This window comes from Synchiropus splendidus, chromosome 16, assembly GCF_027744825.2.
Source record: "Synchiropus splendidus isolate RoL2022-P1 chromosome 16, RoL_Sspl_1.0, whole genome shotgun sequence".
Classification (NCBI taxonomy): domain Eukaryota; kingdom Metazoa; phylum Chordata; class Actinopteri; order Syngnathiformes; family Callionymidae; genus Synchiropus; species Synchiropus splendidus.
The window spans coordinates 6,051,213-6,069,045 of NC_071349.1; the positions used below are offsets into that span (position 1 = coordinate 6,051,213).

Here is a 17,833-nt window from a genome sequence, read left to right on the forward strand (position 1 = left end):
GACAATTCATTGAAATCTGCTCTTTAAATTCCTTCTGCTGAACCTCAGCTTTTATTCATCACTGTGGCAAAAAGTGTTACATTATTTCTGATAAGACTTTTCGAGTATTTCATCAGTAATAACAACAGTATTAAAATTAACAATTGTAATAAGACTGCAGTAAATACTTAATCAACTTAATTTCAGAATAGGAACGCACAACACAAATCAAATATAAAGGTTGGTGTACAACATTATTACTTGTATTTGTTATTTACTTGTAAATGTTTATATGTGTATAAATTTGAATTCATTTTAGTAATTTTGTTGTGGTGTATTATTAACCTGTGAGGACGACATTATCACCCTTAGCAGTAAAAACTAAGTAAAGTTAAAAAAAAATATATAAACCGTTTGATGATTTGAACAACATATAACACATTTTTTTTAATAACCTTTATTATAATCATTGCTGGTGCAAAGATTGAAGACACTGATAGATTTGTCGTACTACTGTCACTACAATAAGATGTAATTCTTGTTAATATTGACTACAATATTAAAACCCTCCTGTGAGGTTGGTGATTATTATGATAATTTCATGAATCTATGTATGAAGTAATTAATATAATTCTTTTATTTTGTACTTTACTATACTGTAGTGTTTGGGATGTTGGTGAAATTCAGGTTATGTGAAGCATGCATAATTTGTTGCAAATAAATGTTTCTCTCAAACCATTATAAAATTTTAATAATTTCGCAATCAAACATTTGACTTAAATAAATAAATAATAATAAATAAAATAAATAAATTGTAATTTAAGTTATATCAAAAGAACCCAGGTTTATATGTTGTAATGGTGGTAGTAGATACTATTTCACAGTTATTTTTCCTGTGACCAAATAACACCAGTACACATTGTGTCACTATTATAATCGTTTTAATGGTCTTTAAACTCAGTGTAATGTCAGATGATCATTCATTGTGTCATGTCAATATGCCGCTTTTCATGTCATCATGTTGAAGTATCTTTTCAAATGAATCATACAAATTGATCCGGCGCAAACACTTTATTGAAACCTTTCAAGCTGTCCTTTTAATAATATTTCAAACAGAAACATTGATTTTTGATATGGTAAGAGTTCTCATGGAAAGCACACAGACGCAATGATTGAAGAAAAGGAAAGTGTAGAGCCTCTTGAAAAAACGAACTCACAAAAGTAAGAGAGGTTCTGCAATTTGTATCATTGTGTCCAAATACATGTGGAAAACCCTGAGTGAGCATCCTGCTGCGTTATCTCGCTTTCTCACGACATCTATCCCTCTGTTTCTTCAGTTATGTCCAATGGTTATTCCCTTGTACAACAGCTTTCTGTGCCCAGCAAAGAGCAAACAAAAATTTCAATTCATGTCGCAACACACAGCCGGGCTCCACTGGAAAATGGGAGCATGCAGCCCGCATGCAGACACTCAAAGAGGCCCTTTGAATATTCAAGTGCTAGCAGTTGCATTCATTGATATTTAAAATGCATTGGGTCTGCAAAGACCCCTCAAGACCCACGGTACGCCTGACTAAGTCTGAAAAAATGAACAAAGGAAGATATCAGGGACAGGGATCAACACAGTTTTGATATTGTCTCGCAGTATCAAATACCAAGTGTAGCTCAGATCAGTGACTGTTTGCCTCTTTCAGAAAATGAAAGTGTGCATTTTGTCAATCTTGAGTGCGAGCCACTGATAACAACTCGCAATGTACTTTAAGTTTGTCGGTGTAAAATCCTCCTGATCATTCCCTGTGTATTAGTCCTCATTAAAAGTTGCAAATAGCCATCTGAGGCAAAGAGGCAGTCTTTGATCACAAAAGAGAGATGATGATGGCAGGATTTGATACGGGGGAGGGAGAAGAAGAGAAAGGAAATCGGTGTGCGGCATCTCCCTGCTCTTCGTCTCTCGGAACAGCTCCTCTTAATTGTGTATCCTCATCTCCCCAGAGATAAAAATGAGCTGAAGAGGGAGGAAGAGAGCAGTTTGTCTCAATCCTCTCAGCCAAGAGAGGAGATATGTGTTCCACATTAACACCGGGGTGATTGCATTCTTTAGGCGCTCCTCTAATCTCATGGATGAAAAGAGAGGAAGCAGAAACAAAGTATGATTGAGAGTGGAAGCAAAAGTGTGGAAAATCATCTTTTCTTAGTTAAACGAGTGACAGAATTTCGAGCCGTGTGCACCTCTGCGAGAGCAGCAGCCGTGGCCAAAGAAAATGAAATGCCTAATCGGCGCGAGTTCAATTTAACACTTCCTTCAGAAAATGGGAACAATTAAGAGTGTGGTTTTAATTTGTGTCACTTGCAGGCCAAAGTGCTGCTGAGGACACTTCTGTCCCGGTCCAGTGAGGAGTGCCCCTCAGCAGAGGAGAGTGAATTGTCTTCATCGCGTGACCCTCCTTCCTTCCAGGCCGACGGTGAAAAAGTACAACCTTCCAGTCAGCTGCCTGAGCAGAAAGTCCAAGGTCATTTCAGACATTTATTATTAATCTGTATTTTGTCATGCTCAATAACTAGAATCCTAAAATGCAGAGTTAGTTTGAATTTATTAGAGCATGCTGGTTGTGGATAGGAGCCAGTGTTCATGTTTACAAGCACATGCATTATTCCTCCATTGAGCTCACCCCTGTGCTTCTTCTAGAAAGTTGTTTTCAGAGGAGCCTTAAACTTGGGCTTCACTATCTCAAGAAGTGCATTCATTCTGTGGAATCCTGTCCACGCATTATACACAATGCGTGTGCTTCCTTTATCTAACCATCCCACTTCTGATACCATGAATCACAGACAGTGGAGAATGCTTCTCTGCACCTGGTCCCTAGCTGCGGTTATGTGTGGTGGAACCTGTGCACAGATCTAGACTCCAGGGTTGCCAAATGGGACCGGTGCCATGCTGATATGAGTGCGAAGCAGCTTTTCCATCAGACGTACAAACCATAAATCATGGTCTCCTCTACATTCACAGTGCAGAATGGGCACTTGTTAGAAACAAGCTCCCTGATTTGGTGGATGCAATTTAATTTTTAATTTGCTTCCCATCTCAGAACTGACTTTAGACAACATAGATGACATCTGTCAATTATGACCATGTCGCTTTTGGTCTCGATGAGCCCTGACTGACAGTTTTTAACAAACTTTTTTTTTTATCCATTTACCAATTTATTATCTTGTATTCCAACATATAAATCTGTCCTTTCAAGTTTCAAGTTATTCAAGTAAGCATTAGCTTGCAATTCATGGCTAAACCAAACTTTTTTCCCCACTTTTGTTAGACTTCAGTTCGACCATGTATCTATATATAATATGAATTCATTATTTCATGGTTTTCTGTGGGCCTCTATTCACAGACGGAGCTAAAGAAAAGAATCCCCCTAAACCTCCCTCTATTTCTATCCCCAGTCCTGCTTCTGCTGCTCACCGTGCGCTTCCGTGTCTTACAGATCTACAAAGTAGTGAAGAGGACAGCCAGGACGAAAGCCCTGTGGAAAGTGTTCCTATTAGAGGTAAAAAGACATCGCCGCTGCCCTGGCTTTCAATTTGTCCTTATGTTGTGGTGTGTTTTCTTCCCACCACAGTGAATAATAGCCTTTTTTTACCCAACAACCAAAGCAGGAGGATCAAGGTGAACGTGGGGTCATAGTCCCACCTGAAGAGTAATGCTAGTTCTTTCTAATTATCTCAGAGAATACACTGGCTGTGTTTTCACCCAAGTCTGGCAAAATTGATCATTTTTTCCCCCCGACATAACATAGCGGCTTTAATTGTCTGTATACCAGGGCGGGAAGTACGAGACATCACTCGCAGGTTCTCATTATCATCTAAACAATGCTCCATCAAAACGCTGGATGTGAAAGCATCCTGGAAGCAGTTGGTGTGCCCCTATCTCAGCAGCTTCTCTGAAATGTAAAGCGATCCTATATTACCCTTCGCGATCTGCTGTCCAACTGGGCGTTTCATGTGTGTGTATCTCTAACACGCCCGGCTGGCCAAATGAGTCCGGTTTGCAATCGCCATTCTTAATCAAAAGAGCCGTAACCATTAAAAACATGACTCGAATACCATGACCTTGGAACGGAGAGTAATTGGTAAGGCTTGTGTGTGTCCGTGTGTGTGCGCCTCCAGACAACATGTAAAAGAATCTATTAAGTGCCGTAGGTGGTGAGAAAGACACAGCAAGTGATTAAAAGAAGCACTTTTATTCAGAAACAAAGTGTTATGTCTTCAAAATCACATTTTTCTCAGTCTCTTGATTCTATAGTTACCTTTTAGCGTCATTAATCCGACCCGGTACCCTGCTTAGCATGCACTTTTCCTCTCTCCTCGTTGTCATTTAATGTAATTACAAGTGTATTAACTCCTTTTGATTCAGCGATAATGTAAAGCTCTGACTTCACCTAGGGAATAAAAGCTACTAACCACACAGGCTTGACTCAACAGCTCAGCATATGGAGTGCAGTCGCAGAGAGCACAAGCCAATGAAGCGTCTCATAAAACTTCAGAAAGTTGGAAAGCTGGGATTTAAGCAAATATTTGACTGTGTATGTTTTGTGTGTCCCCCTCTAGAAACCAAAGCGTATCAGTTACTTAAACAGTCAGTCATGCAGGAGAGACCCAAGAGTTCTGATGAGAGCGAGGAAGAAGATGACGGTGCCTCAGGTACACTAAGTGATTTCGTGGACTTTATCTGCAGACCCAAGAGCAAAATTAGCCCCAGGGCTGACCATTCTACATGTGTGTGATGCTTTATTGGTGAATCCATATTATTTAAGTGGTTAGGAGAAGATATAAGCATTTAAGTAATTCATTATGTACAATGAGGAACAATGCTGTTGTGACACCACGTCTCACCAGTGGGTCCTTACATTTTTTTGGTGGCCCTCTTCATTAAGCAACTGATAATCCCTGCAATGAAATGAAGATCCCTGGCCATGAACTGCACATAGACGCTTGATGTCAAGTAGAAAGAGCCATAAAAAAATAGCTTCAATTGGTTTGCAAGACTTTTAAGTTATTGGGTAGGTCCTATTCCAGAAGTAAACCAGTCATTGTATTATTCTAGACAAGCATACTGTAACTAATGTGTTCCAGCAAAAACATAAAATTCAGTAGCGAACTATAAATAATGTTTTTTAAAGGAACTCAACTTTGGGCACATGGTCACCTACCTGACCTTAGGAAATAATAAATCAGTGTCACTGTTTTTGGCATGTTAAAAGATATATAGATAGATACATAGATAGATCTAGATCTTATTGATCTCCGAAGAGAAATTCCCATTACCAGCAGCATGACAGGTGGAACTTGAACACAAGTCTGCATTAAGAGGGTTGTTAGATTTAAATGGTGGCACTTCTGCTGTTACTTACATTCTGTTACATAGGTTGCCATTGGGCGATTAGAACTTGTCATTAAAAAATTGGGCATGTCCCACAAAAAAACCTTTTCATTAATTCAGTACCAAATGTGTGCTCAATCAAACTGTGTCACCCCTGGTCATCTCAAATCAGCCTGTGAAGGACCCCCATGTGGCAACTAAACACCAAGGTTAAGTCACTTCGAACCGGCTACTCATGAGCCGCACCTTTTCAGGGTTTCTCTGTAAATATGCATGTTAGATTAGTGTATGATGACCAAATTAAATGGTTCTATCTGGCCTCTGTTTGCTCTTTTAAGGAATCAATCGTGGCGGTGAAGTGGACCTTGGGTGGGCCAGACGCTCCTCACATCAAGACCCTTACCCCGGGTAAGAACATTGTTATTATTCTGTGGGCAGCAGGAAATGTGCCACCAGACACCAAAGTGGTTGATGTACATGAGCATGGCCAGGCTCATAATTCCTGTTCATTTCCATAAGATCAAGGGACCACCACCCATTAACTCGCTCACAAAGACAATGAAACTAAAAAACCCACTCAGTGACGGGTCTGAAAATCAAAGCAGCCTTGCAAATTGGAGTCATATACTTCTCCTTCAAGTTTGTTGTCTAAATGCAAACAGATCACATGAAGGAGAAATGCTTCTTTAAAAGAAGTGGACTGGAGTGTTAACAAAAATGTTCTGTCTGTTTTTTTCACTCTTCAAATACATTTCGACTTCTCAAATCAGAGCCCCGAGTGGGACTGAAAGGAACATCTAATGATAAGTAGCTCACTGGAAGCTAACGGCGCAGTGGCCACATTTGAATATCAACACGACTTCATCCAATCTGCAATTGCACATCAAGTTGTCGGAGCACCTCTTCATGGCAATCCCATTTGCCTGCGTAAACGTTATGAGGAATAATCTTGGCTGATTTCACGTGATTACTGGGCAGCACGCTGACACCAGGCCGGGCAAGCACACACCCCCTGCCCGCTTATTAGTCCCAGGAAGAGTCTAATGGCTGCTCATCATAGCTGCTGATGCCGGACACCCTTTCCCAAACACGTGCCAATTTAACACCTCCTATTTTATGTGACCAACTTGCTTGTTTATATAAATTTTATTCACCCTTTAACAGAAAATAAGTTTTAGCTTGGTCAAGTAGCACCAGGAAAAACATACAATGCTTGAAGAGTCACGTAGGTGATGTGGATTCCTGTCCCATAATAATATGACTGCTGCAGCTATTGGGTCTACTGTGGATCGGGAAGCCACTCAGTATGATATATATCACATTAAACATTGTCAATCAGCAGAACACAAACCATTGGAGGAAATTATGCATTTGTGTGGGAATGAATCCAGTTATGATCATGTATTTTTTAGTTTAGGTTTTGTAGTGAAAATGAAATTAATGGATTGCTTTAAACGTCATTAAAAGTTGTTGTTTTTTTTTAGATATTTGATTTGAACAGAATTATTCTTGAAAAAGTCAAATCACAGTCAGGACATAGATGCTGAATACAAAAGGCTGCATAGCCCAAAGATTTGGCTCCACAGAAATCAAAGATTAAATTCATGAAGAAGTGAATAATAGACATGAGATCTTACAAAGGGAGTTTCAAACACATCTGCTATAAGGCTATAAAAGACAGGAAAATCAGAAATCCAATTTTATGTTTTTAGTTGGGCTGTCAATAAATGATTTAAATTTTTAATCTCAATGAATCGCAGTAGAGGTAAGTTAACCAATTTAGATAAGGACTGAGCTCAGCAGAGAGGTGCTGTATTGGTGACCAAAAGAAAAAAAAAAACAATAAAAGGTGAAGTTCATGCAATGAATGAGACACGACATCAAAACAAAATGCCATTTATGTCCATTCACTAGTCCTGATCAGGAAATCTAACATCACATTTTAATGTACTGAATATTTTGTACTTAAAACTAGAGCTGTCAATAGATTGAAAATGCAATCCCAGTTAAACGCACCAAAGCGGAGTTAACTCGTGATAAAAGGCAAATTACTCACACATTTTGTTTCTGTCTATGTAACTTAAACAACTTGGGAAAGGTGACACTAATGGCCACTCTTGAATCAATAAACTCGTCCTTTAAGCCACACTTACAACAAATACAAAATGAATTAATTTGCCATTCATCATGAGTTAACTCCACTTTGGTGAATTCTGATTCAGAATTCAGTAAATTAAGTCTCATTTATTAGATGAACATCAACTTTCATTGTTTTTTTTTCCCTTACAAAGGGCTGTATGGTCTGTAGAGCTCTGTCCTGATCTAAATTGGTCCATATAGGATATTTATCAGTCAATCAGATATTTGTTATTAATGTTTGTTTAGTGCCATGTTGTTGTGCTATTTCCTGTTGTCCATCATTGTGGCATTTTTTAGCCTAGAGTTCCTGAGTGTCTTCTGTGGAACCTTTACTGATGATACTCGAAGGTTTGCCACATGGACCAAAGTTGCTAAATGTCTTGACACTTGATCTCTCCTGGGCTTGTACTGGACGACTACAAGCTTTTCTTTGGTGGCACGACTATTCGGTCTCCTCCTGGATGCTTAGATTTAAGCATTCCACTTACCATCGTCACTTCTTGGGCTTTATTGCATCCACAAGTGGTCTGGATGCTACGCACTTAAGCGGAAGCATAACACTGCCGAACGCTCTTGCCCTTGCTGTCTTGCCCTCCCTCCATCTATTCGCCCCCCTATCTCTGTCCTCCTCTGTTTTCACTTCTCCCTCTCCATCCGCCATGTTAATTATTTGCTTTATTTTGTCAGTGAGCTGATGAGTCGCATCAAAGGGGAAAGTAGCCGGACTCCAAATGCCAAAAAAACAAAACAAAACAAAAAAAAAAGCAGTGTCTCCTCTGCGTCTTAGACAATAATTATGATTTGCCAGTTAAGCCCAGACTACTGCAGAGGGATTGTAGTTTAAAGCAAAGGCTTTGGTGCAAAAAATGCATTTATAGCCCTTTGTGAGGCTCCTCATTATATGTGGGCCCGATTCATTAAGTAATTGGTTTGCAGTTGTTTACATGAGTATTAAGGCCTTCTATTCAGGGTCTTTGAGAGATACATTGTGCAAATGTTGCATGTTATGAATGCAGAATGAGAGACGGGGGGCCAGTGCTATTGGCCAAACACTGCTCTCGGATGAAAAGCGAGAGAAAGGCGCTGGGTGCTGCTTTGCATAGCAATGACTGGAGCCTTAATAAGCTTTACAGATTAAATACATGGCGTCTATACACGATGCGAAGAGATACTCTTAGCACATTTATATCTGCTCATTTCACTATTATGGAGTTTGAGAGAATTGAGGTCTTTCAAATTCTTGTGTTTTTCTTCCCGCTCTCTCCCACACAGCGATTTCTCCCTCGGTCTGATGTGATTATTGTGTTATAACTGGTGGGGTAGCAACTGATCTGCAACATTTATTAAGGATTTGTCCATTAGAAATCTTTTGGAGTCTTTGTGAGCACTAAAGTAAAATCACTGTGTGGTTGAGTGAGGGTGAATGGAATAATGCACGAAGGAGTGAGTCTTAATAAGCAGCTGCACTCCATGTAAAGACCACTTGTTCATCTTTGTGTATGTTTGCATGCCACTCCTTCCTCGGGTGTAAAGAAACATTGTGCTCCTTTCTACTGTTGGCATTTAAGATGCTGCTCCAATCATGGTTCACAACTTAGTTATAATGGTGTTAAAGAAAGAAATAGTCCTGTCTAATGTATGTGCATGCAAACGTTATAGTCATAAAACTTGTTTATTTAAAATGGAATTAAAGTGTATTTAATTGGCAAAGACATGGGCTAAAAGCCTTTCAAACACAAACACAAGTTATTTCCCACTTTAATACCAAAAACGCAATTGCTGTTTCCAAGTGAGGAATTTTTGACATTTTGTTAAGGAAGTTTATTTGCATAGCACATATGCTCTTGTGTACTCACCGTGCCTTGTTTACTTGCAATCGTTGTTTAGGAGAGGATGCATTTAGGACAGGATGTGCAAAAAAATAATTCTTAAGGGAAATATATAGTATAATGATGTTGTTAGGGGCCATCAAGCAAAAAAAAAAACAAAAACAAAAAGAATGTATTAATTTTAATTGAAAGTTTGTCACCGAAAATATTATAAAACAAGGAGAAGATAGGGAACAGCGTTGCTACTCCATGCCATATGATTTGATAACATTTGTTTTGTTTTATATACATTTTTGAAAAGAATTTGGTGGCACAACTATGGGTAAATCATATAAATTATCTATCCATCTAATCTATGTATTTTGTGTATGTATGTTGTGGATTATAACAGATAGATGTGTGATCAATTTGCAGTTTTTCAGTTTGATTAATAACACGATTAATCACACTTATGTATCTGTTCTAAATGTAACTGAAAGGAAGATTTTATCATAATTTTCACAATAGGTCACTCTCAGTTACCGTGTTGCAGTTCATACGGTGAACGCATTGGTGCTTCTTGACCTTCCTTTCATCGCCGCTCGTGTCACTACTGCTCTGCTTCCTGTTATTCTACGAGAGGTACAGAGGGCCGCTCAAAACACACACATGTTAATCACATACTAAAAGTAGTCTTAATGCATGTTTATAAAATAGAATTCAAACAGTGATTCAAATGACGGATGAAAATGTTTGATGAAATGAATTTCTGTTGTAGTCTAACGTCACAAAGAAAAGGGTGTGGTCCCAGGGCTTCACTTTACCCATGTCTGACTTAAGAGGTTTTGTTTTTGTCAGAGTTCGTCTGCTGGCAGAATTACTATAAAACTTATTTAGGTGAAAATGCAGGACAATAACAGAAGAGTGGAAATTGAAAACAGTGGGTACAAGTGAGCAGCATGGTGGAAGTCTGAGCTCTGATGTTATTTTTTTCCCTTGATCTGGATACAGCAGTTTTGGCTGACATGAAGTTACTCAATTTAATCTCCTTATTCAAATTCACTTCATGTTGTCTAACAAAATCTCTGTATTCTTTGCTTTTCAAAGATAAAATCCCTCACACACGCGAGCACAGGCATTTTCCTCGTAAAACAAACTCCTCCAGCCGTCAGCCGGTGTTGTGATTGTTGTGCCTAGTGCCTGCTTGACAAAAACCTTGACTCAACAATTAGTGGTTTACAGCTTTGCCTTGGACAACAGGATGTGTTCAAGCATCCGACCTCAAATCACTCAGAGTGTCAAAATCAGACACTCTCACTCTCTCGTGGGGAGGTGATGTGTGTTTGTGTGTGTGAAGCTCTCGCAGCCAACTGGGAGAAGGGCTGGAGAGAGTGAGTGTTAGAGGTAGAGGGAGACACTGAGTTAAGGCTTGCAACATGAGGAGTTCGGCATTGAATAAATAGGAAATCAGATTTGAGCACATGTGGCACCACACAAATAACACTGGAGATGAAAGAGCAGGTATTTGTGTCATTTTGTGACACATTAACTGGAATATGTTTTAGGGTTTTGTTTTGCTTTTGGGTGAGATATTTTTGGCTTTGTTACATCATGGCAATAAAATGCCATCAGATCATGCTAGTTGTGTAAAAAATGTTATTAGAAAAGATTTAAACATTAGTTTTATATCTAAATATAAGAGATTGCCCGCACGCTTATATAATTTTTGCAAGAATACATATTTGGCTTTCTATTTGTAATTATTTAATTTGTGCATTTACATAGAACCAAAGTATTTTTTGGTTCTGCTTAATTAGATTAAATTAGATTTCATAACATGTTAACGTTTTTCATTATTTACATGCATTTTTCTTTGAAGACTGCATCACACTTTTGATGTACATTATTTTATCATGTTTGTAATTTTAACACGGTTTCTGAAATATTCTAAAAATATTTTTGTCTATTATTTAAAATAAAAATTGCTACTTGCTTACTTACTTGCTTGCTTAATACTTGCTGGTATTTTTCACATTGAAGTGACATCTATGTGGTTGTAATGTCTAAGTATAAGGACAGACTTGTCTTTACTGGAGGTGGTTTGTTGTGTGAAAGTAGACAGAAAGGTCGCTGACTCGCTCTTAAAAGTGCTTTTGTGGTCAAAGCTGCTGCAGCTGGAGTTCACACACACATGCATGCGCACACGCACGCACGCACACATGCACCGACACTCGTGAATAATGCCACATTCAGATCTAACAAGAGGCACCATCAGTTTCCTATATGTCCTGCAAACTATCACATCCAGGTTTCCTTCCTTTTGTGCTTGTTCCGCTTCATCAGCATTGCTGCTATATTTTGAAACAATGGGATAATGGCTGGCCTGTGTTGTCTGTCAGTCTTAATATGCTCGAAATCTCCCCCTAACTCTGGCTTCAGTCTGCAGACATCTCTTTGGATTCTGAGTTGCAGTACCATCTGGTGGCCAGCAGAGAGCACTCACACGTCAGCAAGTATCCACTCACAGTTGCCCTCACTGAGGGCTATATCCTGCCACCATTCAGGCTTGTTAGAGTACAGCTAAACACAGCCTAAACAATGTTCCTGCAGGGTCAGCGCAGCGATGGGAGTAGGAGTTGATGGGAATGATGAGGTGATGGGTCCGCCTTTACCTTTAGACAAGCACTGCTGTGCAAAAGTGCTGTTGAGCTATTAGCATTTGTGTGTGGGTGGCGGGAGCTTAAAAAAGCCAGGGTAAACAAAAGCAGTTTCGCTAGTCTATCACAGGGCGTGAGCTGGTATTAAATGCTTTGTAAGCAATTTTTTATTTGTTTGTTGTCACATTCCCTAATGGAGGAGCACAAGGGACATTTCCAAAACCTTCCCTACACAATATTTTCTGGCTTGAGTAAGAACGTGACAAATATGCTTCTATTCATTCAGAAATAAGTTTCATGTGGATTGAATTACAATGTTATTAATCCACAACATATTAATATAGATGTATAGACATAAAAATAGGACTCAAAACAGACAAAAGTCAGGAGCAGCGGCTCAGGCATCTTGTCGGGACCCTTCATGCAGGCAAGTCCTGAGGGGCGTCCTATTTATGTTAGCAGTGTTAGTGTTAGTCGTAGACCTTCCTCCTTCTAAAGCAGGCTGGTACACGGTCTAGTTGTCAAGCATATAAAGCTTTACTTGCTCACACTCTTTGGTCTGTTGATCTCATTGACTGCTCTCACTTTACAAGTTCAAAGAACTTCAAAAATAGGATGTGCATGCAGCTTATGAGAAAAATAGTTTATTTTTTTCTACTGAAATAGCTAAGAGCTGGAGGTGACTTATGCTAAATTGTGTTAAACAGTAAGTGACTAGTTACCTTCTTTTATACTCGAAACTAGAGGCAAACACTAGGAAAAGAGGACAATGTTAGCGGGGAGCACGTTCCAATAGTTGTAATTTTCATCATTTCCCACATGACATCCATATCTGTGCGGCGCATGGGACATCTTCCATGATCGCAGCATTGCCTCAATTAAGGGGAACCGCAGAAGATGGAGTCGTATTAATGTTTATAGAAACGGCATATTCGGTTGGCAGGGTCAGATTCGGCCTCGGCTCTGCGGTAATCGCTCTGTCTTGAAATCAGCTCACTCCCTGGTTGAAGTGGAGCAGCTGATGGAACGCTACACACTCCTGGGGGGGAAGTCGCAGAAAAGAAAAGCCGATTTACTCGCCGTGGAAGCTATTATTTTAGCAAAGTAGAGGAAGTCATTGTGTGGATTATTTCTCTGTTTTTGTAGCAGCTGGATGTGAAGGGGAACAATATATAGATTCTGGTGGCGGTTCAGCATCCGATATGCACCATTTCTTGTTAGTGTTACTTGTAATCAGTTCTTATCTCAGAATCAATATCATTTCAGCTCGATGACATCAGCGCGCCACTTTTTCAGTTCAGTGGGTCGAGTCATTATCATGAATAACTGAACCAAAGGCATTGTCCTAGTCAAGGAAGGTCGCATTGAGAGCCCATAAAACTGGCTGTTCCTGCTGAAGCGACACACAGGGCCTTTTCCAGGGGTTCCTCCTGTTCCTGCTTCACGATTTCACGGTTGTTGATTTATCCTTTGTGAAGAGGTCTATGACAAACATGAAGGGACGTTTGTAAAAACACATTCCAGTGTGTGCCTTCGTCTTGCAAAGTTTCCTTAAAGCGGCAATGCGTAGTTTAAGAATATTTGCTTTTGGCGGCGCCGCTGGTACGTGGGGATAATTGCAAGCTGTCGTAATGCTGGGTCTCCGGTCCCACCCCCTATCCCACGTTCATTTGTTTTTGAGGAAAGACCGCGGCGAAACAGCGAAAAATGTTATCACAGATGGCAATGTACACAACACTGTCAAGCTTATTCTAGCAAAGGCATTCTCGAAACATCTATCATTCAACATCAGGAATCAAACTCCAACAGGATCCAGCGAGAGGCTGAAAAGAAGCTGCAAGAACGACGGACCCAGATACTAAAACTTTATTACAGTCTGCAGAACAGAGGACTCAGCTGCAGCATCTACAGATGCACACCAACAAACCAAAGCCAACTTGAAATTGTCGTCAGGATGAGCAAGCCCATGGCTTCAACTCCTTTCCTATGTCACCAGCTGTCCTTACACTGGGGTGACTGACGAGTCCAGATATTCAGAAGAATGAAGCATGATAGCAAAACTGTCCTATGGGCCTATAGAGGGTTCAGATGGTGTTTAAATATAGTGTTTATTCAGAAAATATAGAAACACTGTAAATGTCTGTAAGTAAAATCACAATACTTCAACGAAAAGTTGAAAGTTGAAAAAAGGAGAATAAACGCAAGTACATTGATGAAGAAAATATAGTTGGAATGCTTGAAACTACGATTGTCCTAGCAATTTAAATGCTATTTCAAATAAGCATTGAAGTAAAAAAAAAAAAGGTTCCACAAACGTCTTTTATTTTGAAGCTCAAGAACTGATCATTTTGACAGTCATGATAGTACAATGTAGTGCATTTGATTCCATTCAAACTGTGGCACACTTATGAATGGAATCGGATGTCCATAACCTCAAGCATTGTGTGACTGTAATATTTTGCGTTGATCTGGTCAAAGTGTGAAACAGACATTTTTTACTGTCTTCTCCTTGTGTGCTGCAAAAGTAAGAGATAAGAGTTTAAAAAATGGAATGCCAGCAAAGAAATAGTCTTGTTTCCTTTTACACACTGGCTCTTGAGCCAAGTCTGACAGACTGAACAGACGAGTGAGACAATTGAAGAGGTCATGGGTTTGAAGTGATACAGATGGAACGCAGCACTCTATGAACTGCTGCTTTCTTTTCTTGCAGCTCTTTCTTACAGATGCTCCAAACAAGCTACTGCTGCATTGTAAGCCTTTCAGTTGGGCTCTGTGTGGATGTAAATTAAAGAGAAGGCCTTTAAAAGGCCTATCGCATTTGCATTGAGCAAGATCAAAGCTGGTCCAGTGGTCACACATTTACATTGTAACACCAGGGGAACACATTTTCCAAAGAGGTTTAGTTGTAAATCGTGGAACGATTAGAATTTAAAAAAGCTTCCTGTGTTATAATTTGAATTCTTGTAGTGTCAACATTTCATTTTCTTATGATGTTTTTATCCCACAGAAAGGAGAGGACTAATTCAAAGGCGTATTCTGTGCTGGAGTCCAAAGGTGAGTGAGTTTTGCATGATTGAAAATAAATAAATACGGTAAAGAAAAACAGAATTTCCTTTCATAGTCGGAATAGAAACATGTTTCAAGATAATTTTGTGAGCACCCTCACAGTAAGAGTGTTCCGAGTTCCAATCCAGTTTGATGCAACTCTGGGTGTCTGTTGATATGGCGCTATTGACACATGGTTACTTCAGTACTACACACAAGCAGTTTATTTTGACATCAAGGTCTTGAGCTACTGCAACACTTAAGCTTTGTGGCGATATCACAACATTAAAACTTCCAAAAATTAGAAAAATTGAATGGAAGTCTATGGTGAGATAAAAGGTATTTTCTGGTCCACTTTGCATCATGCCCTGGGTCACACAAATGCTGTACCTCAATTAAAATTTGAATATCAAAAACACACTTAACAATAGACAGAACTAGGGATGCTCCGATCAAGATTTTTTCTGCCGATCACCACCGATCTCCGATACCGATAAAATGGCTTGAGCATGAATTTGTAATCAAAATGATGAGACCTTCTGTGATATGTTTTTATATACCTCTTCAAGGTGGCAAAAAAGAAAAGCCTAGCTGGAAGCAGCAATTATTCTGTCAAAAAGACCACTAAAAAACATGTAATTTGATGTGAGACGTCTCAGGTGAATCTCTAGAGACTGTGCTATGTCCTTGAAATATTTACATACTGTAGCGGGTCTCCGAGACAGAGAGCACTGCATTTATGAAAGTTTCCACTCCGACTGTTTTCAAGAGTTTCAGATTCAGGTGGCTAACGGATGCTGCACCTGACTCCAAAACGGCAACGGATCCAGTCGTTTCTGTCTCCGCGTAAACAACACCTGAGAAAGGCTGCTCATCTAGCTATGTGAAATTAATCATTATTTCTTATCATTCCGAATGTCACACTCAGACTGGCAGGTGTTGCTAAGCATCAGCTGTGCTAACAGCCAGATGCTGAGGAACCAGCGGTCTCACTTTCATGAGCCCGGAAAACTCTCCGTGCTCTGTCAAGTGCTAGCGCTTTAAATGGCATGTTTAATTTGAAGGTGATTCCCTGTGCAGCATTTTCACCTGCATGTGTTTCACCATTGAAAGAACCTCCACAGCAGACATGCTGCTGCTTAGTGAGCAGTGAGTAGACAGGAGCGGACGCATCACAACCAGCGGTGCTTCGTCAGAGCACCGGCTGTCACACGTGATCTGCTGTCGGCAATGACAGATAGTGAGCGGCATTCACCATTCACGCTGAAATCGGCCGATCACGATCAGTGAGTGATCGATCTGAGCATCCCAAGTAAGTACAGCTCTTCATCTGCAGTCACAGTTGCCAAATACAGGTAGCATCCGGCTTACAACCGGGATCGGTTCCGACCAACCGGTCGCAAGTCAGATTGGACGTAAGTCGAATGCCATTCAAAATAGCCGACGCGAGGGTTGTAGGTACTACTGTCGTGGTAGATCACTGTGTGAGAGTGAGATGCTGGGATACTGTGCTGCCGTAACTGTCGGGTGGACGTAAGTCGAGCAGGTTGTAAGTCGGATGTTACTTGTACTTGTTTTCTTGTTGGTGAGTGCTTGTGTTGCACATTCATGTCATCTCCGATGAATGAATGAATACTCACATTCGGATGCTGCTTAGGTGAATGGACAACAACTTGTAGTATACCTGGCTATGGGTTCAATTCCAGGAGAGGACAAGGAAACTTTAACTTTTCAGTGTGTGGTGAATCACTTTGGTTTGATCTGTCAGCTGACTCAGGAATGATTAGCAAGTCGTCTCTCCATTTTAGCTTTATTTGCTTCCAAGCACGAAACAACCATTCATCTACGTTGCACCTGCAATTCTGATCATTTCAATTCAATTGCATTCGTACATTATGGTTTTCACTCTTCACCGACTAATTTAGCGTAGCTTAGCCTGCGATGTCACCACAGCTACGTGAGCGCTTAATTTATTTTGATACAGTGAAAAGCAATCAAACTTTTACAGAAACTACTGAAGCTTTGACTCGTCTATCTTTCTTTTCTGCAGTCCTTGTGGCTTTGACATACGTTATACACTTCATTGGAATACCAAAGATATTCTTGTATAATACAGATATACAGTGCACATACATTTGATGCTTATGATTATGAACATCTTTACTATTGTCGCATGCTTATGTTGATGATGATGAGTGTTCTTCAAACCTCTATAAATGCTCTACTTGTGGAATTTTCAAGGTGTAATGTTAACAAACAAAAATCAAAATGTTGATTCAAATATTGGTGTTGATGGATTCTCTGACATGATCTGATCTTGTGGACGAAAAACAGTTTACAATCCAGGACTATCAAAGCTGGGGCTAATCCAGCTGGAGTGGTTTGTGCTGCCTGCGAAGATGAAAAAAGAGGTTAATTACATGGAACGGATCACCACAAAGAGCGACGGAATACTGTACATTTCAAACTTGACAGGAACACTGACTGCTTGATTAAATTTCGCTCTGAATGAACGTACGAGGGAAACGTGTCAAAGAAAATGGAGGACCTTGAAGCCAAACACAGCCAAGTGAAAACACAGCCTTGTTTTGTCGGCAGCCATTGCGTCTTCTTCTTAATAGCCCTCGTCTGAAGTGAACCTGCGGGTCATTTATATCCGATTAACCAGAGAAGCAGGAGTCAAGAGAAGTCTGTTGTCTCTTCTTGCCTTGGCTTTTATATATCGCACTTCAAGGTAAACAATCCGCATAAAATGAATCTAGAGCTCCTAAAAAGACATTGCAAAACTTCAGGTCAACTGACTCTAAGCACGGATACATTTCAGCAGA

At 39.9% G+C, this 17,833-nt stretch overlaps 1 protein-coding gene across 2 annotated transcripts in view; it reads left to right on the top strand.

Annotated features, from left to right (window-relative positions):
* kiz (kizuna centrosomal protein) overlaps positions 1-17,833 on the top strand; it is a 38,948-nt gene that overhangs the window by 14,799 nt on the left and 6,316 nt on the right. For both annotated transcript variants that reach the window (XM_053845830.1, XM_053845831.1), the window contains 5 exons: positions 2,333-2,489; positions 3,462-3,524; positions 4,585-4,677; positions 5,695-5,764; positions 14,968-15,014. In XM_053845830.1, coding sequence (XP_053701805.1) covers positions 2,333-2,489; positions 3,462-3,524; positions 4,585-4,677; positions 5,695-5,764; positions 14,968-15,014 — 430 coding nt within the window. The remainder of the gene's footprint in view (positions 1-2,332; positions 2,490-3,461; positions 3,525-4,584; positions 4,678-5,694; positions 5,765-14,967; positions 15,015-17,833) is intronic.